This window comes from Meriones unguiculatus, chromosome X (genome assembly GCF_030254825.1).
Source record: "Meriones unguiculatus strain TT.TT164.6M chromosome X, Bangor_MerUng_6.1, whole genome shotgun sequence".
Taxonomy (NCBI): Eukaryota; Metazoa; Chordata; class Mammalia; order Rodentia; family Muridae; genus Meriones; species Meriones unguiculatus.
The window spans coordinates 66,020,331-66,043,188 of record NC_083369.1 but is presented as its reverse complement, the minus strand read 5'-3'; the positions used below and the strand labels follow the sequence as shown (position 1 = coordinate 66,043,188).

At 39.6% G+C, this 22,858-nt stretch overlaps 1 protein-coding gene and 1 pseudogene across 6 annotated transcripts in view; one reads left to right on the top strand and one right to left on the bottom strand.

Moving 5' to 3' along the window:
* The window catches only part of Tmem164 (transmembrane protein 164), a 156,886-nt gene that overhangs the window by 63,235 nt on the left and 70,793 nt on the right, over window positions 1-22,858 (bottom strand). For all 6 annotated transcript variants that reach the window (XM_060374995.1, XM_060374990.1, XM_060374993.1 and 3 more), the window contains one exon: window positions 6,636-6,702. In XM_060374995.1, coding sequence (XP_060230978.1) covers window positions 6,636-6,695 — 60 coding nt within the window. In that variant the 5' untranslated portion in view covers window positions 6,696-6,702. The remainder of the gene's footprint in view (window positions 1-6,635; window positions 6,703-22,858) is intronic.
* Window positions 1,229-1,996, top strand: LOC110566338 (POU domain, class 5, transcription factor 1-like; annotated as a pseudogene).

Genomic DNA, 22,858 nt, shown 5'->3' with positions numbered 1-22,858 from the left:
TTGCATTGATGACATCAAAGCTGACGCAGCAACCCACAGGGGACGAGGTGTGCCAGCAGCAAAGCTGCATCCTAAGAAAGCTGAGACAATGTTTCTGAATGGAGGGCCACAGTCCTAGCCACACAGAAGCACTACTCACCTCTTCTGTTGGGCCTGAGAATAGGGAGAACTTCCAAAGAATTACCCTGAGAGAAGAGCAAGTGGGAAAGGACGGGAAGGGTAGGAAAAGAAATGAATCAAGAAAGATACACAATAATGGGCAATTCAATAATGAGATAATCATAGGCTGGAGGCTCCGGCCTTGGAGAAATAAGGAGCTTGATGAAAATGATCATTATCACTCTTCTCATAATTATGCATCTATCTGCCACTTTTGGGTTTCTTGACCTTCAAGAAGGTAATTTAATCAGGTTTACATAACATTCTTTGCAAAGACATAGGTACAAATGTGGAACCAAGTGTCACCATCAGGACAAAAGTCTCATGGCTATGACAAGAGATACGCAACATACACAAAACAACTCGTTTCCAAGCCATGATCTACATGGGCAGGGGAATATAATTTTAGACCTTGAATGGGCAGAAAAAGGATAAGGATAAGGATAAGGAGGGGAGGTCGTAGTCTATCTCCCTCCTCATACTGTATACCAAAATATGTGCTTGGTGGTTAAGGTTCAATGGGAGAGGAACTGTCTATTTTGTACAAAGCTCTGGGTTCAATCCCTAGCACCAGGAATATAAAGAAGAATATTTGTTCATTTGCTGTGCTATTCATCAAGTCCTGTGATCAAATGCTTACGGCTAAAAGAAAGCAAGAAAGTATTGTATACAGCTTGTCTCACCAGCTAGCATACACACCCAATTCTAAAGCTTCATCACAGAAGAGAAGTGGGAGTGAGTTGGACCTGGGATCTAGGCATGGCTCCTTCTTCAGCAAATCATCTAACCACAGATATCTCCCTAAGAGTGCAGTCCTTAGGTGGACCCTCCTTCTATCAGGTCCGTGGACTGAGGTGTTTACCTTCACCAGGTCAGACACCTGAGTTTAAAACTGGCCTTCTCACCCCCCACTATGGTATGGAGCCAGGATAGGTAGACTCTCAAACCTAGAAGCTCCCAAGGCCCAGAATTGAGGCCAGGGTTCTGGTCAGGTTTGGAAATGTGGGGATTTCCCATGCAGTATAAATTCTGTGGTGGGATGGCATACTGTGGACATCAGTTTGGAATGGAGACCTTGAAGCCTGATGGCCAGGAAGGAACTGGAGTGAAGAGAAACTCAGAGGCGGGGTGGGGGGAGGGTCGCTTCTCCTGAATCCTATACAGAGTAGGAGAGTGTGCAGCCAAATCCCAAGGAATTCCAAGACATGAAAGCCCTACAGAAGTAACTAGAGCAGTCTGCAAAAGTGCTAAAGCCGAAGAGGATCACCTTGGGTACACCCAGGCTAACGTGGGGCTAACCCTAGGTGTTCTCTTTGGAAAGGTTCAACATGATGACCATCTGCTACTGTAAGGCCCTGCAGCTCAGCTGCAAGAACAAGTGTCAGCGATGGCCCCTGCTGGAGACATGGCTGGAGAAAGTCAACAAGGAAAACCTTCAAAAGCTGTAAGAAGTGGAGACCCTGATGCAGGCCCACAAGAGAAACAGGAGTATTGAGAACTACACAAAAAGGAAAACATGTTCCTCTAGTGTCCAAAGCCCACCCTGCATCATCGACAAGCAGCATGAACTAGAAAAGGATATAGTCTGATGTGGTTCTGTAATTGCCAGAATAGCAAACCGTCATACAATTCCCAATGAGAGGAGTATGAGGTTTCAGGGTTTCATTTCCAAGGGAGGCCTCTATCTTTTCCTCTGCCCCCAGGGCACAATTTTGGTGCTTCAGGCTACAGGGGCACCCACTTCACCATGTTCTACTCTTACGTAATTTTTCCCAAGGATGAAGCTTTTCCCTCTGTTCCTGTCACTGCTCTGAGCTCTTTTATACATTCAAACTGAGGTGACAGCACTGCCTAGCCTAGCGACGTGGGGAGAAGAAGAAAGGAGTGGAGAGGTTAGATAAAGGAAACTTGAACCCTGAACCACCAGCATTTTGGGATGAAGTTTTCATTTACTGAGGAGGGATTGGAACCACAAAGGATGGGGGACAGGAAGTACTGGGAGAGGTAGCAGGAAGAAAGAGGAAGTTCAGTGATGCCATTGATGATGAGCCAATAACTCACCATTTTGTTTTAAAATAAAGAAGCCTGGAACACCATTAAGGAAGGAAAAAAGGAAGGAAGGAAGGAAGGAAGGAAGGAAGGAAGGAAGGAAGGAAGGAAGGAAATCTCCTTTCCAGAAAATCAAATCACATGAACTTGGAGAAGCTGACTGCTCTAACCAGTGGTCCCATAACGTGTTTTCTCTGTTTATCCTTAATAAGCAAAAGGACATGCCACTTAACCTAACTGCCTTGAAGGTGATTCATCTCAAACGGGATCCTAGCTATAAGGAGCACTTAATTGTAACTTGGTCCATTGGAAAAAAGGTCCTTCTTCTAGGCTGTCAGCTCTGAAGACAAAGAAACCAATAGAACTGAAGGTGGAGCATTTCCTAGCAGGTCTGCAAATCCTGGTGCCAATCACAGGCCAGAGAGTTCACATGGAAAATCACTGATGACCTCAAATCCTTTAGCTAACTGGGGAGACTTCCTCCAACTCCCTCTCACCCTGTCTTTGTGTATGCAAGTACATATCTGTCATAGTATGCATGCACCACTCATTAGTTGTTTTTCTTGCTTCCCTATTACTGCTACTGAGGAGAAAATTATTTAAAAGATAAAGGGCAAAGAAGGAAATGCAAAAGAGAAGTCAAAGCTAGTTTTCTTGCCTAACTGGATCATCAGGTTTATTTAAAAAGTTCTAGCCTTTCTGTGTCTCATCTGAATTCTATCTGAACAACCACTGCAAAGCCAACTGCCATAAGGCCAAAGCTACTCCAGAGCCCCAACTACATGAAAGACCACTGCAAATTTGAAAAGACAAGTGCAAAAGGAGATATGAGCTTTGTTCAGATTTATCTTATAAAAGGGGTATCAAATTTTACTAAGGTCATGGTGGTCTGATATGATACAAGGGATTACTTTGATCTTCTTGTATCTGTTGAGGCTTGCTTTGTGCCAGACTATATGGTCAGTTTTTGAGAAGGTTCTGTCAGGTGCTGAAAAGAGGGTATACTTTTTTGATTTTTGGTGAAAATTTCTGTAGACATCTATTAAATCCATTTGATTTAGGAACTCTGTAAGTGTCATTATTTCCCTATTTATCTTCTGTCTAGATAATCTGTCCTTTGGTGAGAAGGGAGTGTTGAAGTCTCCCACTATTAAGGTGTTGGGATCATTGTGTGATTTCAGCTTTAATAATGTTTCATTTACAAATGCAGGTGGTTTTGTGTCCGGAGCATAGATATTCACTATTGTGATGTCGTCCTAGTGCATTTTTTTTCTTTGATGAGAATGAAGTGCCCCTCCTTATCTTTTTTATTATTTTGGTTGAAAGTCTATTTTATTAGATATTATGATAGCTACCCAGCTTGTTTTCTGGGTCCATTTGCTTGAAAAACATTTTGAGACAGGGATTTAAAGAAGAGATTAAGGTGAAAGTAGACTATAAGAATGTACTCTGACCCGACATGATAGATGTCTGCATAAATAATAGTTGGCCACACTAAGAAATCATAAGAATAATGATGGCTGTGGTCTTGAAGCCAAAGAAAGAGACCTACCAAAGCCAATTCTTCCGGCATCTTGACCTTGGAGATAATTGAACTTAACCTCAGAAGCTGTAAAGATTAACTAATCCACCCATGCAAAACAGTTACAGCAGTACCTAGCACAAAATAGGCACTCAAGCAGTGGCAGCTGATGCTGCTGCCCCTGCAGTTACTAATAACAAGCTTAGGAACACCTCAGGAGAACTGATGAAACACATCAATTGCTATAGTGTTTCAATGAGAACCTCACCACCAGCTTCCTAAATGCGCTCAGGTGTGTGACCAAACCTCTTGAGGTTTTCATTCTCCTACTTGCTCAAGAGTAGGTAGTCTTAACTTCTGCCAAGGGCTCAGGAGGCAACAAGGATACAGTTCCATGGTTTTTACTGAGAATAGAACTGCAAGTGGCAGGAGTGGGTTGGCCAGTGCTCTGGGCCTGCTAGCCACCTTCAAACTCAGAAGCACCTGCTCTATTAGTTCAGGGAATGATTTTCTGAGTTGGCCTCACCCTGGTCCTGGTAGCTGAGGGGGCTGAAGAAAATTAAGACAGCAGCTCTCTGGTCACCTGGTCTCTCCTGGGAGCCAGAATCACGTGAAGAGAGGGATTGGATAAGAGATCAGTGGGTACTAAGCCTTAGCTGTTCCCACCACAGGCAGAGGACAACTTCTGCTTCACAATTTTGAGCCACAGCCAGTAGGGAACAATGGATTACAAAATCAGCTATGTATTTAAAGTACAAGTTTATTCTGTTCATTTGGGTTATCTATGCCATTATGTGATTCATTGTGCCCGCTGTTCTGAGGGCCAAGAGAGGGGTGTTTTGTTGTGATGGTTTGTTTGGTGCTGAGCAAACAATCCAGTGTCTTGTATACCAGAAGGACATGTTATCCTATTGAGCTACACTTGGAGGTTCAAGGCATGAGTTTTGATTCTACAATTTACCAGGAAAAGTCAGGCAAATGATATTATGGGGGACACAGAAGTGAAAACAGTACCCATGGTGCAACCTATGCCTGCTCATGCCATCTCATAAGAGAACACTGAGCAGAATGAATGCTACCTATTAAATCCGAAACATTTCTCACTTCACATAACAGTTCTCATTTCCCATAAACTAAATGGTCCATGAAGAAGGTGCTTTGGGCTCCTTGGAGGAAAGGATCTTAGGTCATCTTGTTAGTATTTTGGAACACAACCTCCTTCTGGGTTACCTACCAACTTATGATGTCATCATGTGTCATCGGCCAGGTGGCCACACCTGGAAGGCGTGGTTACCTTGCCCCTTAAAGGGACAACCCTGACACATGGTCGCTCTCTCACTCTTGCTTTTCTCTTCTTCTTCTCTTTCTCACTCTCTCGTTCTTCTCTCTCTCTCTTGGGGCACCCTTTTCTCTCTCTCCCTTTTCTCCCCTTTTCTCTCTCTCTCTCCATCATGTCCTATTCCCCCCTTCCCTCCATACCGACCTAATAAACCTCTTGCATAGAAGATCGGTTGACAGCCTCATTCTTTTATAGATTTAACACATCTAAGCTACCATCTAAGTTGATTCAGATAAAGTAAATCTGTGATGGAGCCTGAACCTCAATATTTTTAACAAGCAACACCCAGTTGGTGCTTAATTTCAGGCCACAATTTGAATTATATACACTTAGAGTAATTGAATTATGAGTGCCTAACATGGGTTTGCTGGATCAGTCTGAGGAGCCCCACTTTGACATCACTTGGGTATCTGTTTGCTACTACCAATCAGTTGTTCCAGGAGTAGAACCTGGCACACCTTGTTTACCTGTTTCTTTGTTTCATGGTGTCAGGGAATGGAACCAGAGCTTTGAATATACTAGGCAGATACCCTAGTACTGAGCTAAAGCCACAGCCCAGCTAGCTAATGATCTGATGAGTACAGAGCATATTGAGAAAGTTCAAAAATCATTGCTTTGGATGAACTTTTACTTTTAATTTCTACTACTGTATTATGCAAATCTACAATAGCAAAACTTATACTACTGAGGAATATCTATGGAGAGAAGATGATCACATTGTTCAGAAAGAGAAGTGTATGGCCTCATTTTAGAACTGAGAGGCTCAGACTCTGGCCTTTACCACTTAGAATTCAGGTGACATCCTGAATGTCACTTCCTTCCTCTGTGAAACAAAAGGCTGTAATAATTGTCCTGTCTACCTAACTAAAAAAAAAAAAAAAAAAAAGATTTTGTAAACTACAAAATCTGTCCAAAAGAGGAAATTTCACTGAGTTAATTTATGATGTTCATCTAGAGGGAAAAGTTAAGTCATGAAAGCATTAAGCCATATTACCCAACTTTCTAGGTAATTTTTCCTATTCAATAACTGGCTCGTTAAGTTCTCAGAAGTCACACATGTAAAAAGTCTAGACAGTTTACTATTCCTACCGTTTTGCAGGCTCTTGCTATACCTGAAGGTGGAGGAAGTGACTTGCTCTGTCCTGTGGATTTGGGTGAATGTAGAAGAAATACGCTTGCTCAAGAGGGTCCTTAGTAAAATAGAGAAGGTTTGAGGCTCCCTACCAGGTTATTCTACATCATATGCCCCTTAGAACATCTAAAAGTATCAGCCTAAGGGTATGGTCCTAGATCAATTTGTTCCATCAAACTTCTCCAATTTCTATATAAAGTTTTCTTTTTTTTAGTTCTGTTTTTCTAAACCCATGCTGTAGCATATGTCTAGCAAACTACTCCTGTCCCACAAGCCTCCATTAACCCCAGGAGAGACTGTGTCAACCATCAGCATTAACATACACAAATTAAAATCACAGGCCCTTAGGGGCAATGAGTGAGGAGAAACACTGGATAACAAAGGAGTAAACGTATACTGATTTACATGTTGCATTTCTAGAAGAAACCACTTACCAGCCGAGTATTTACCACAGGAAATAGCAATGCCAGAAGAGCTCCATTCAACATGTGCATCTGTAACCTAGAGGAGAAAGACAATCAACAGGTCATGGGAGAGAAGGAAACATTTGAGGTTGAGCTAGGCCACGTGGGATAAGTAACCCTCTGTGTAAAAGAGCCCCAGAACTCACCTACATGCAAAGTAAATGAAAATCAGTAAACTTTATGTTTATTATGAAACACATGCAGGCTCAGAATCCCCAAACACTTCCTGAACACACTTTGGTTACAACAGCTCATTATATACCAAACTCTGTTTCCTAAACATTCAATCAGCCCCACCCGATGGCTCGAACTATTGCAGCATTTAAAAATGGGAACTACAACAGCTAGGTGCTCACTTTACTATAGAAGCCTATTTATTAGAAGGCGGCTACTTGATTACCAAGACATAGTCAGTCTTTCTGCCAACAGCCTGAATAGAAAGGGCTAATGCAAGCTTGGGAGATGTCTGTGAGGGTCTGTATTGTCAACCTGACATCTAGGAGGCAAGGTTCCAGGAACACTTGTGAGAAGCTATCTAGAGTAAGGTTAGTTTGAGAATGCCTGTGATGAACTGTCAAAGTTGGGTCAGCTGAGGTGGAAAGACCCATGCTGATTGTGAGCTGGCCCATTCCCTGGGCCCAGGATCATAGACTGTATTAAAATAGAGATGAAAATTTCTTAACTTATTGCTCCTTGCTTTTGGCTGTGGACGTAATGTAACCAGTTCTCTCAGGGACCTGCTTGCTTGACCTCCCTACACTGAGAGGCTATAACATGGAATTATGAGCCAAGTAAACTCTTTCTCCCTTAGGTTTTTGTCAGTGTATTTCAGCACAGCAACAGGCAAAGAAACTAACAGGATCTGACTGCAGTGTGGTGCAGAGTGTTTTCCTGCTGTTCAGCAACACCTCCCACTTTGTGCAGCAAGGTGAGGAGGGCAAACAAGAAAAGCCTCAGGCTTTCTCTGATCTATTTTGTATATGGTAGTTCGTAGCTTAAAAGCTAAGCAATGCTAGGGCCTTAGCTTGGTTGTAGAGCACTTGATTAGCTTACACAATACCCTGCGTTCCGTCGCTAGCATTACAGAAGAGGGAGAGGAAGGAAGGAAAAAGAAGAGCATCCAAGTAATGATAGTGTTTCCCAGTCCTAATACCAGACTTATTAAAATGCATGCTACATGTCCTGCCTAAGTCAAGAACAATTAACCCAGGAACAAACCCTTCTTGTGAGCGCTCTGAGGAGGGATTTAAGCAGCTTTCTTCACCATTTCAGGCAAATGGTTCTTATTTGAGAGAGAGGTAAAGAATGAGCTTGTTCCTCCCAGAAAAAAAGCCAATTTGATGGGTTATAGACATCCATCACTGAACTGTACCTCTCAGACACACAACAGTAAAGGCATGAGCTGAGGAAGAAGAGTCTTTCTCTGTCTCTCTCTTGGTCTATCTGTCTCTCTGTCTCTGTCTCTGTCTCTCTCTCTCTCTCTCTCTCTCTCACACACACACACACACACACACAAAGTCCGAGGACAATGGAATATCTTAAAGACAAATCCGAATCCGACCATGTGTCAAACTTTGGCCCATAGGCTCTAGGGATGTGGCACAATAAAGATTTGTAAACTTGGCTGGCGTATCAGTTTCAGAAAAGACCCCTGTGTCCAGACTTTTTGGGAACCCCTGCACGGAGGTAGCTCATGGCAGTATAGTGTCCAAGTGGCCTCCATAGTAATGGGGACAGGGACTGTCTCTGACATGAAATGATTGGCCTGCTCTTTGATCACCACCCCCTGATGGAGGAGCAGCCTTACCAGGCCACAGAGGAGGACAATGCAGCCACTCCTGATGAGACCTGATAGACTAAGATCAGAGGGAAGGGAGGACCTCCCTTATCAGTAGACTGGGAGAGGGACATAGGTGGGAAAAAGGGAGGGTAGGATTGGGAGGGGAGGAGGGAGGGAGGTACGGGGGGGATACAAAGTGAACAAACTGTAATTAATAAAAATAAAAATAATTAAATAAAAAAGATTCATAAATTTATAACATAATGACTATGTTTCTGCTATTGTTTCTTTAACTCAACTAAGTGGCTTTCAAAAGAGTACTTTTTAGATGGCAATGTTACAGCACCAAGTTTATTTTTTTAATTTATTTATTTATTTATTTATCAATTACAGTTTATTCACTTTGTGTCCCAGCTGTAGCCCCCTCCCTCATAACCTCCCAATTCCACCCTCCCTCCCTCTTCTCCTCCCATGCCCCTCTCCAAGTCCACTGATAGGGGAGGTCCTCCTCCTCTTCCCTCTGACCCTAGCCTATCAGGTCTTATCAGGAGTGGCTGCATTGTCTTCCTCTGTGGCCTGGCAAGGCTGCTCCTCTTCATGGGGAGGTGATCAAAGAGTCAGCAAATGAGTTCATGTCAGAGATAGTCCCTGATCCGCTTACTAGGGAATCCACTTGGAGACTGAGCTGCCATGGGCTACATCTGTGCAAGGGTTCTAGGTTAAACAAAAGTTTAAATACACCTGCACCTAGACATTTGCCTCCTCTCTTGAAGCTCATGAAATTGGCCAGACAACTAAGAAATGTGCAAGTGCAGTCCACAGGACAGCACAGAAGTCTTGAGACTCCTTTCATCCCTGCTAATCTGTTTCTTTCTGCTATTTTGTCACCAAAGCCTCAATGATGGTGACTATGATGTGCACTTAATGCATTTCAGGAAAGTATCAAATTAAGTGCTTTGTATGAACCCTTTCACTTAATTATCATAGCAAAATTCTAAACAGATACAGTGACTTTTCCATCATTTTGATGTGGAAACCAGATTCATTTAAAAAAGTAAGGTGACCTGGGTCAATGTGAAGACTCATACCCAAATGTATCTGACGTCGGACTTCAAACTCTCATCATTCTCACTGCCTTTTATCAGTGCTTCGCTCTCTTCCAAATATGACGTCAGAGAAAACTGAGAAGTGCCTCTGCCTTATTTGGCTTCAGGCATCTCTCTACTTCATCCTGAATCATCTGCCCTGTTTCAAAATAACTTTGAGGGGGTTTTTGTGGTGAAACACTCTTCACACATACATGTTAATAAGAGTAGGCAGACCAAAGCACTGGCACCCCTTTTGCATCAGGCTGACCAGCTGAGTTCAAAAAGGCCATTCAAACACCTATGTTCTGAAAAACTGATCTTAGGTCTTAAGTCATCTCTGACCTAGGATAGCCATTTGGCCCTTTCCTATGAGAGCCACAGTATAGGTTCATGCTGGGAGAGAAAAAACAACATCCATGATCCCTGTATCACAAAAATTTGATGCCAGGCTTTTCCACTGACCTCAAACTAAAGTTGACAATTAGACAAGGGCAGTTAGACATTTGGGTATCAAAAGATACATCTTAGAGATGACAGAATAGATTCCAAGAACCCATGGAAAGCCAATGATAAAGAAAAATTAATTTCAAGATCCACAAAATTTTCTATAAAGGCATGCTTTGTTTGGTTTCTCAAAATTCAGTTATACAAGGTGTGTGACAGGAGCAGTAAGGAGTAAATTCTTATATTTAATACATAAAAAGACTTGCATAAATATTACAAAAATATTGAGCATCACTGGACTAAGTATTCAAATATATGATCTAATTCAAACTTCCTAGGTTTTTTTGTTTTGGTTTTTACTTATTTGTTTTTCTCGAGACAGTAGCCTTGGCTGTCCTGGAACTCACTTTGTAGAACAGGCTGGCTTTGAACTCAGAGATCCACCTGCATCTTCTACCCAAGTATTGGGATTAAAGACGAACAGCACCATGGGCAGCTTACCTACTTTTTATGATAATGATCATTATGTTCTTCATTTCATGTAACTGAGAAAACCAAAACTTCAAATAGTTGGCTTGCCCAATATCACATGGGTAAGTCAAATTTCAAACCTATGTATTTGCCACTGTACTTATCTTATGCATGGCATGAGTATTACATAGTTTTGTATAATTAGTTACTATTTGTATTATGATCTAGAAAAACTTTCTGAAGTTCTTTTTAAATATTTTAATTGTTGGTATGTATGTTAGACAGAGAGAGACAGAGAGAGAGAGAGAGAGAGAGAGAGAGAGAGAGAGAGAGAGAAGGAAGGAGGAAATATCACTTGCATCATGTGTGCAGACCTGGGTTCTAGTCTCAGTTCACACACACACACACACACACACACACACACACACACACCACTGACTAGACAAAGTATGCCCCTTCCAGAGGATCAGACTTAGAATCAGAAGAGCTCAATGGTAGGGAGGTCGTTGATAATTAAGTTAACTAGTCCACAGCTGTACTCCTTTATGCATGCTCCTCCCTATTGGCCATCACAGGATCAGTTGCTATCCAAGTAAAATCTACTCCAGAGTTAGAGCTTATAGAAATGATTTAAACTAGTCAATCCAGCCCTGCCTTATCTTGCCTTTCCAAATAATGTTCAATGACAGTGACATAAACTTTCCCTTTGTCTCTGCTTTTTCTTGACTGTTTCCTCTTCATGTCTTTTCCATGTGGCCCTACTTGGAGTACTAGATCCTTTCAAATAAAATAAACTGTTTTCTTCACCTTCTCTTCTATCTCCTCTTTAGCTACACCTGACTGGCCACCTGGTAAAAGAAAATACGAAACAGAAATAACTATTTGTATGTGCTTTCTGAATAGTATTGCTTACCACACTTCAACTTCAATTCTGACAACTTTCCTTATTCATGCTTTATACCTTTTTTTACATTTGTATGTACTCACAAACTATGTACAGAGCTGTTTTATGCTTCCATTACATATGTATAGTCACAAAGATATATGATATAGTTTCTGCAAACTACATTTTTACTCTACATGGCTTCTTCTAATTTTACCTGTTAATACAAGCAGCACTGCCGCATATTTTTATACTGCTGCATGCAGCCTTTTGAGAGAGACAAATGTCTGAGATATATCCATGTTGTTGACTGTATCAGTCATCTACTCCTCTTTGTTGCTGAGTGGTTTTTCCATGGTATGTGCATACCATATATATTTTTTTAAGTGAAGGGCACTTAAACTGGTTCTATATTTCATCTTAGTCCACAGGTTATTTCTCCATTCATATTTACAAACATCCAAATTTATTCTCTTCCCAGTGACCAAATATGTTGAGATTTACTTTCTATGATTTGTATTACAGATAAAATGAACCTATTTCAGGGCTGCGGAGGTTAAGAATTCTGGATATTCTTCCAAAGGTCCTGAGATCAATTCCTAGCAACAACATGGTGGATCATAACCATCTATAGTGAGATCTGGTGTCCTCTTCTGGTTCGCAGGCAGAATGCTGTATAAATAATAAATATTTTTTTATTTTTTTGATTGACCTATTTCTGTTATACCAGGGTCCAGAGACCTTCTACAATGGCCTTCAATTTCTCTAACCTCGGTGTCTGAGACATGGCATTTTGGTCAGCTGTGTAAGGTTCCACAGTACATGCATGTGGTATAACAAGGAATGCTACATTTATCTGTATTTTAGGATTCAGATCAGAAAGTGTGACAAATGCTAAATCTCAAGCAGGACATGCATGCATTTATTCTGTTCTCGTCATTTCTTTGAAAGTTCCAAATTTTCTCATAATGAAAAATGGAACATTAAAAAAAAACATCACATGAAGTCTTTAAAAAATGGTAGTATGTACAGGAGGAAAGTTTTGGTAGCTTTGCCTGTGGGCACAAAGAACATTCTTCTGGCTGCAGCCACTAAATTCCCCACTACCTTATTTTAGAACAAATGGGATCACATAATTGCAAAGGTTCCAGAACACTTCCACCTCTTATGAAATTGACATAGGCTTCCATCTGGAAAATGGCTCCACTGGTAAAAAGAGGCTACTTAGCTGACTGTAATTTCTATTCTGAAATTCTATTTATCTAAATGAAAGCGCTTTTAAATCTCAAATTTTAAAAGTGAGGTACAGCGAGAGATGGTGAAAGGTAAAGATGAGGATAATGCTATGTATCATTAGTAACACTTACTGAGTACTTAAAGAATAAATTTGGATGTTTGAGTACTTAGTCTTTGTCAACTAAAAGATCTCGAGGTGTCAGCTCCTTTAATTGTTACCAGCATCCAAGGAGTGAACCACATTAGTACATTCTTTACAGTGAAGGAATGGAGGCTGAGGCTTTCATCTTCATTCTGGATTAAAAAGTAAGTAGCAGAAGCACACATATAGCTCAGGTCATGAAATTACACTGTATTACTCAAGACTTCCTCAACACCTATCTAAGCCAAGAAGATAAATGCTGAAATAACAGAACACTGCTTATATACACTCATATTATATTAAGTGTACTATATTATATTATGATACATTATTCATCCAATTACAGGTAATTATATAGCCATTAGAAATAATTTTAGAGAAGTTTTAATAAGACAGGGAAACAACTATAATATATTAACCAAAATACAGAACTAATTGTGGTTATTAACATTTGTTTGCCTTCTTTGTGTGTGTGTGTGTGTGTGTGTGTGTGTGTGTGTGTGTGTGTTTTGAGACAGGGTCTGGCCTTGGGTCAAGGCCCAGGGATGGCCTTGAACTTGCTATATAACCTGATACCCTGATTTCACCTCCTAACTGTTGGTAATATAGGCATGTACCATCACATCTACCCTATTAGCGTCTAAAATATTATAAAGCATGAAGAGAATAATCATTATTTCTGAGTGCATGCATCACAAAAACTGGAAGAAAAATATACTATCCTACTAACAGGTATTACCTGTTATTCCTACTATATTTTTTTATTTATGAAATGTTTCATTTTGTCTGTAAAATAAGCACACATGACTTTTATAAGAATGGAGCATAACTACTTTTTCAGTACTGCTTCCATAGCTTAAATACACCTTGTCCAAATCTAATTAAAATGTATTGTTATTTTTTCAAATACATAACACATAAGAGTCCACACTTGTTTTCTCAAGATGGGAAACGTTTATCTGGAGTGATAGCCTTTCCTTTTCCTAAAGATGACGAATACCCAAACATAATGTTCTAAAGCACAGCTACACAGAAGAAAGAAAAGGAAGAAAAAATACAAAAGGAGCCTCTACTTGATAAGAACTTCCCAGGAGATTTGTCAAAAACAAAATTGAATATGCACATATGGAGAGGACGACAGTTTATGGTATGGGTATGGGAGGGGAAGAGAGAACTATATATAATCAACTGGAAAGATCCTTCACTTCTCAAAGCATTAAGGAGAGAATGTATATGAATATAAGCAGGGTCCTGACAATTAGGCCTTAGGAAAGCAGGTAACTGCACTCAATATCACATCAAAGAGGAAATGGTTTCCCAGAACTACTGCCAACTTATAGGTTTCTGGTCTTCTTCTCCTTTAAATGTGTAGTTATCAACTATACAGATTTTTCTCCCTTGCTAAGACAAACTCTTAATAAGGCTGCACAGGTCAGAAGCCATGTTCTAAACACCTTTCTCGGTAATGATTCCAAAACTAAGCCCCAAATCAGTCACCTCCATGGCAAAAGTGTCAAAAGGTTGCTCCTTTGATGAGCACTGGGAACTGGGAAAATCAGTGCTGATTCGGTAAGCTACAACAGGTTAGGGCTGGGGCTAGAGCTCAGGGGTGAAATGCCTACCTCCCATGCATGAGGCACTAGGTTCAGTCTTTAATACTGAAGAAAAAGGGGGGGAGAAGGGGGGAGGAGGGAGGGAGGGGGGATGAGGGAGGGAGGGGGGATGAGGGGAAGGAAGGAAGGAAGGAAGGGAGGGAGGGAGGGAGAAGGGGGGAGGAGGGAGGGAGAAGGGGGGAGGGAGGGAGGGAGGGAAGGAAAGGAAAGGAAAGGAAAGGAAAAGAAAAGCAAAAACAACAAAACCAACAGGTTCAAGACAAGTCCATATCACAGCCTCAGAGCAGTTACAGATATGTGATGCTTACTGGAGAAAGGTGTTCTATTTATAATTCAATACTTATGATCAACAAAATATTTAATTCAGAAAATATAATAAACTATAAGTAGGATCTAGAAAAGAGAGTGCTAGCAGGCTACAGAATTTATCCTAATTTCGTGTGGTCCAGAGATCAACAAAGTATCTGTCTTGCAATGCTATGATCACATGTCAGGCTATCCTAATTCTTACCCTCACCCACCCCCACATTTCCCTCATCTACCTACCTTGGCTCACACCTGGTCTATAGTCCACTCTCCATCCAGCAGTACACCTCTGCTCTCTGAAGCACGGGTGAAATTTCATCTCCTCTCATTCAAAAGCCACCCCAGACTGAGTCAGCAGATACTCATGACCAGATAATCTCACTTGCATCACAGTTCCTCTGCTTTCTATGTGCTCAAGACAATTAGCAGCTTTCAGAGTTTCAGAACCAGCCATACCTTAGGCTTGCAGAAGCAGAGGTTATTGGTAAGCCTTCCGCTACCCACTTTTCTTATACAAGGTGGGTGGAGGAGTTTGTAGCCATTCAAACTTCTGAGCTCACACACTTAGGGCTTGAACTTCCCACACTCTTGATGCAAATTTGGATAACATATCACATTAAGTAGTGGGTGGATGTGTACAATGCAAGGAAAAGATCAGACCATAACCCGAAGCTTACAAAATCTTAGCTGCCATTCTCTTTTCCTTCCACTGCTTTGGGATATACCAACAGAAAGAAAGAGCAAGTCCTAAATGGCCAGTTACCCTAAAAAATTCCAAGGCCCTTGTGAAGCCTTCTAAAACGAGCAACCAGCTAACCAAGGCACCACTCCTGTAAGTCTCAGCATCTGAGAAAGGCTAGCAGGGAGCTCACTTGAGCTCATGCATTCAAGGCCAAACTATACAATACAACAAGACCCAAAGATGGATAGATTAGATGCATGGAAGAAAGAAAACAGTAACCAGGGCAACAAAAAACAAGCTGAAAATTACTGTGGCCATAGGATTCAGAGACCAGGAAGGGGTAAAAGCCCTTCTACCATATGATGACAACACCACCTTTAGCCTAGCTAACACATCCAACAGAGACAGAGGAACTCTGAAGCTGCTATGTGGTTTCAGGTGGTTTGCATTCACAGGACTTCAGTGCCCAGGACTGATGACTTCTTTGGCTTCTAACCTTGAGACATTAGCATTCCTCGAATATCACAAGATTAGTGAAAAATAGACCTGGATCTACTGTGTTCCAGGAACAACACCAGACCCCATTTCTTCACCTCTTGACTCCGGGATAAACTGGAGAGTATAACAGAAAGTTAGGCTATTCATAGTCAAACAGGACAGTAAAGACAGAGTTGAGAGTTAGAGAATATCCTGTGTACACCACCAAGAAAAAGGCAATCGGCTCAGAAGGGCAGTGCTATTTCCAGATGTAAAGGCCCAGATCCCCAGCTGACAAGCAAGAATCTTCACCTTGAGCTTACAGGAACAAGAGGCTCCAGACAATATCTGCTCTTTTATCTGTTGAGTCCAACTGTGCTCAATAACTTAAGAACCAGGTTTTTCTTGCCTTGGTCAGGGATGAGACCATATACAGGTAGTATATGATCATATATAGGTAGTACATGTAGTATAATCAGGAAGGACTGTCTGAGGTTGTTTTTTTTTTTTAATATTTTAACTACTGGGGGTGGGGTAGGATGCATGCTTGCCATAGTACATAGAGGGCCAGAGAACAACTTTGTGGAATTGGTTCTCTCTTTCCACATATTTGTGAACACATAAAGACTAATTCCGACCTTAATGACCTTAGGATAGTGTCACTAGGAGCAACTTCGGCTCTTAAGAACTGTTCATCAAGGTATTCATTTTAAGTAGACAATAAATCACCTACTGCCATCTAATTAACAAGGACACTCTACTGTTATACAGTCCAAAACTCATGCTGCAGCAAGTGTGGACTCTTTTCACTAGATCTAACTCTTCTAAAGAAAGGGTTAGCACATTATGGTCCAACTCTTGCTTTTGGTGGTATAGTAAAATATCTATCATTAATTCCCTATATTAACTGTTTTATTTCTACAATTCAGCATTAAGAGTAATGACACTATACAACTGTTGCCGCTGGTCCTCCTGTCTATACAGCTAAACTTGACTGGAGCATAGCCATACTCATTTTTTTTACATATTTCTAAGCTCCTTTCTTACTATCAAAAGAAAGTTATTCAAGGTCAGTGATTATGTTTTTCTATGTCGTGAGGCCCTAAGGTCTAATATGTTGCTATTTCACCCGTTATTATATTAAAAAGTCACGCCAAACCAAAACATACCATAACTTTCTACTTTAAAATACTCTGAGGTAACAGAGTATTACCTCTACCAACATAGAGGCTAACATACTAACATAGCCTCTACCAACTTCTCACCCAAATACCTATCAGGTTCCAAAAAAAGATCAAATTCCCCAAATCAGTAAAAATTAATGGTGAGACAGACTGACATCCAGAATCTACAAGAAATCTTCGTCACTAATATGGGTGGTGCAAAAGTAAGGAGAAAAAAATTGTGGCCAATTCATGCAGCAGCTTCTAAAACCCTGAAAAGAAGATAGAAAGATCCCAAATCCTTCTGCTCTGATTATCTCATGGCTGGCAAACCAGAAGTTCATTTAGTGATCAGTAAGTCAGAAAAAGCCTTCCTTCCCTGGCTACAGCTTGCAGGTGATATCAGTAATTCATGGAAGCCATCTCTATCTATTAGAGAGGCTGTAAACAATTCTCCCAGGTCAAAACAGTACAGTATGATGTGACTGGTGCTGGCAAACTGAGTGCTGAGAAGGGAGGCCTTCATGAGGAAAACTCTGAGAGTTACACCTGGGGGAGACTATAAATTTTTACATAATTTCTTTGTTCAGAGTATTTGAGAGCTTGGGGTGGATAATCTGAATAGTTACTAGACTGTGAGAAATTTGTTAAAAGCTGTGTGCATCGACCTGCCAGCCAAGAATGGAGCTGAAAAGTGGTCCTAACCAATCCCATAGAGAATATAAAAATATTTCAAGGCAGTATACACAATCTGTCTTTGACAAATAGTAGATCCTTCTTTGAATATGCATAGACATACAAAAAGCCAACGCAGTTCCTATGAAAATGTCTGGCAGCACATGGGGAAACACATATAATTTGGAAGACTTGGAGAAGCAAAAACATCTGAATTTAGTGGATGAACCAGAAAGGCAGAAAGGATTTTACAAAACTGAGTGCATCCATAATAGTATGCAAGAGAACCTGGACTCTAGGAAGCAGGTGTAAAAAACACCAGAATAAGGCACACTGGGAAGGAAAAACAAGCTGAGATGAGAAGTAAAGAAAAATGCTAAAGAATAAAATTTCATAGCAAGGTTGACAGCAAATTCAATTAAATTCATGGGAAGGAAGCCAAATCTGAGTCTCTTGGAACCACACAGATGAAAAGAAGATATTACATTAGCAGTCCTGCAAAGGCTGCAATTGGGAATTCTGTCGCTATAGTATACCAGATGAGGTGGTCGAAGTGAAAAAGCACAAATGAACCACTCAACATCTTTTACCCCGAAAGCACTGACTAAACTCATCAGCCACCTATGTGCTGAGGGTGTAATTCAGCAGTCAAGCACTTGCCTAGCATATCCAAAGTCCTGGGTTCTAGCCCTAGTGCCATGATGGATAGCTAGCTAGCTAGCTAGCTAGCTAGCTAGATAGATAGATAGATAGATAGATAGATAGATAGATACATACATACATACATACATACATACATACATAGATGATAGATGGATGGATGGACAGATAGATAGAATTCTTGATTTTTTTTAAGTGAACTTAAGAACAAAATATTTTCTTTATATTATAACATCTAACCTAAGTCAAATGATGTCAAACATAAAACCATCCCAAATAAAAAAAACACCAGAAATAAATTAATAATCAATAAACAAGCAAAAAAATTACTTACAGCCATACTTCACCCTGTTCATAGGATGAATTTTAAATGGCCACATTAAATATTTTTTTACAAGTATAATACTGGATTGTATAGCTAATCTTCCAATGAGAAAAAAAATTCATTTCTGGCTTTAAAATACAGGAAGAAAGCTGGTTGTGGTGATGTATTTGGGAGAATGAAACAGGAGAATTAAGAATTCCAGGGTATACTGCAATACAGTCAATTTCAAGCCAGTCTGGGCTACAGGATAAGAACCTGTCTCAAAACACATACATGCATGCACACATACATTCATAAGAAATACTCATGACCAAGAAAAAAGCAAAATTGATGTGTAGCAAATACTTCATTAAAAAGTTCAAAGGTATGGGGTATGTGCTGCATGTTTTTAGTGCCAGTAATTAAGAGGTAGAGACAGGCAGAATTCTGTGAGTCTGAGGCCATCAGGAGCTATATAGTGTGGCCCTGTCTCAAAAAAAAAATGTATTAAAACATATGCAAGGCATAGTGGTAAATGCCTGTAATCCGGTAACTGAAGGGGCGGAAGCAAGATGATCGCAAGTTCAAATTCAGTGATACACAGACTAACCTGAGATACATATCAAGATTTGTCTTAAACTTCAAAAAAAAATAAAAAACTTGAGCAATTTCTTAGTGATTAAAAGAGTTTGCAGCTCTTGCAGAGGATTGTAGTTCGGGTCCCACAACACATGTCAGGAGTCTCACAACTACCTGTAACTCCACCTCCAGGAGATCTGATACTTTCCTGCCTCCATGGCACCTATATACATATGCTCACACACATACACACAAACACAGAAATAGAAATAAAGTAAGTTTCTTTTGACATTAACAACAAACAAGCAAATGAAAGGCAAAAGGGAAAGCATTTATTGCAAAGATACACTTCTAGACTTCATATACATATAATTTTTCAACATGAATTGGTAGTTGATGGAAGAAATTATATAAATGTATAAAGAACATGAGAATAAATGTAAAATGTATATATCTGAAATCTGCTATAATAAAGGGTTGAAAAAAATGGGAAAAAAGAAGCCACAGTGAGATGCTTAGACGAGCTGAGGGACTCCCTGGCTACTCCAATGTGGTTCTCTATCTTCTCCTTTTCTTTATCAAGGGGAAATCTTAATTGTTAAGACTGTGGGTTTAGCAAGGTGGTTCACGTCTTTAATCTCAGTGCTCTCCGCAAAAGCAGTAGGTGGATCTCTATAACTTGGAGGCCATTCAGAGATACATAGTGGGACCCTAGCTCAAAAGGAAAAAAAGAACCAGAAAGGAGGCACACACACACACACACACAAAAAAAAAAAAAATTACCCCTCCTGTTAGAACAGATGCAACTTAAAACAAAACAGTTTGTAGTTGGTTAAATCTGGGGAGGTGGGACTTCAACACATAAGGCAGATTGAACTCATTTTATTCAATCCTAAATGAGAAAAAGTATTTTATAAGGTGGCCATAGAAAGTACTGGCAGTCTGCTCTTAAGGAAAAAGCTATTCCAAATGAGCAAAGCAAAGTGGCTCAAATCCAAAGAGATGAGAACAGACTTGCCTGTACAGATAGAATACAACAAGCAATGCTGGAGCTGATAGCTGAGCATCTATAGAGAAGGAGGGACAGCTAGAAACATGAAGATAAAGGGCTTTCAGAAGCAGAATGCTTCCAGAGAGGAGCTCCAGAAATTGGTGAGATTAAAGTTCATAAGACCACCGTGCCCAAGGTTGCTGTGGGATGAGCCAAGGAGAAATCCTGCCAACTCTAGCTCTCCATCTCAGACACATGGTTTCTGCTCAAGCAGCTTTTCTAGCAGCAGGATACAGCAAACAGCACTTAGCAAGTTGCATGTCAGCAGAGGTGTGTGTAAATAAAATAGTCACGACCCAGGTGGAACACTGAAAAACTATCATTTATCCCCTGTGAAACAGACCATGAGACCCCTGCAGAGAATCCTGCCCCTTGGCCACCACCAAAAGACCTGTCAGCCAGAACCCAGCATGGGGTAATGCAGCTTTCTGTACACACCATAACCCCTTTCCTGCAGTGACTGGGCCTGTCTTAGCAAAGAGCAAGCCAATCTCTTTTTTTGCTGGGAAGCTAGCAAACTTACAAAGCACCAGTGGGAAAATAAGAAATGGGCAGATAGTGCTAGTCAGTGAGCCCACAGCAGAGCCTATTTACGTACAATGAGATGTTTGAACTTTGGAATAACATAGGTTCATGGTCTTAACACTTTCTATCTAGAAAAGATGAACAAACCTAAGACTTTATCCTACATAGAAATAAAAAAAATGAAATTGTACTTGCTGGGAAAATGTTAATATAGTCAAGATGACAGAGAACATACAAGATTAAATTCAAGAAACAAAACATAACTACATGACGAGATATTCTTCAGGTGATAAAGAGTACTACATATGCAACCAAACTTATGGCAACAAGGCAAAGCTATAGAACAAGTACATAGTTTCCCAAATACAAATGACCAAAATTAAAGCCAAAAGATTTGAATAGATTAGTTCTCACATTGTATATGTATGCATTGTATATGTAATTATGGCTCTACAATAATGAAAGATACCAAGTCCAGATGTGCTTTACAAGTGAGTTTCATCAAACTTTCAAAGAACATCTAGTTTCTGAGTGCAATCAAAATACTATAGGCCAAAGAAAAATAAACTTTTTCTAAAATAATATATATTACCCATTTTATATTTAATCTTCAAACTAATGAAAAAAAGACATAAAATTTCAGTCTCTACTTAGGAATACTGAAGACATGTTCTAAATAAAAACACTGAGCAGAACTCAGCTCTGTATCAAAATAATAACTCAGTATGATCAGCAGGCTTAATTTAGTAATATAGTAGTATTTCAAAACAAGAAAGTCTATCAACAAAATTCACTGTTTTGATGAGAGCTAGGGGAATAGTTCAATAGTACAGAACTGAGTAATGTGCTTCAGGAAAACAAAAACAAAAACAAACAAAAAAAAAAAAACCTTAGAAGAAAAACAAAATTTCAAACTGACTCACATGCCAATAAAATACAGCAACCAATCCCATAACTAAATGTAGAAATACAAAACAAGAAAATTCAAAACCAAATAAACAAATGCCAATAGCAAATATAAAGAATGCAGAAAACATTTTTATTTAAAAATCTTTAGTCCATGTAGGCCATCAACATGATTTCTATTTAGCTCTCCATGTTTCTACAAAATTCAACAAAAATATAAGTATTGAAAAACAGGAAAGACATGAAATTTACCAGAACACTATGAAATAGGTAAACATAAAATAAATATTTGTAAAATGTCAATAATCACTTTCCCTGATAGCAAATAGCACTTAGCAATGGAGATGAGGAAGCTATTCAAATCTCAACAGGAAAAGAGCTATTAATTCTTTAGATATGAATCAAAAAAGCATAGAATAGATAAGAAGAAAAGAATGGATCTAATTAATACAAAATCAGATGTGAACATGCAAAGAAATACAGTTTCTTGGCTAAAAAGAACTACATAATTAAAAAGTTCAATCCAATGTAATGTAATTTTAATTAGAATCCTAGTAGAACTGGAGGGGAATATAGAGTAAAAGAAAGCTTTGAAATGTATAAATAGAAAAAAATTGACAAGAAAGTGCTAAATGGATTTTAAACTAATGTATTCAAGCGACTATGATCTTGGTTCACAAACCAATGAAAGAAAACAGTGAATCAATGACTCATGCCTAGTACATAAAACATTTAATAGCTGACAATGATGACAATGATGGATGTTCACAGTTTACAGGAAAAAGTTGGGAATATGTAGTATACTGCTCTAGTACACCTGGTTATCCATTTTTGGTAAAGCAACGTTAAATAGAACTGGAAATGCAGAAGTTATATAAGAATACTATTTGTATAAAAAAAAGAAAAGAATTATGCAAGACATTCACATACACACGAATTGAATGCAACAATATACAAGGTTAGTATATAGTAATGGTTATCACAGCATTATGAAAAGTCCCAGTCATATGGAACTGCCAAGATAAATTATGTACTTATAAAATATTTTGTAGCCTTCTGAAATAAGACTTATGCCAGTAGGCTTTGATAGATTTCCAGATATTGATTAGGGGAAAATTAGGGTATATTAAAGAACCAAAATAATTAACAAAAACTGTTTACAAGTCACGTGAGCCTGCCAATATACGTGAAGAAAGATACAGAAAGGT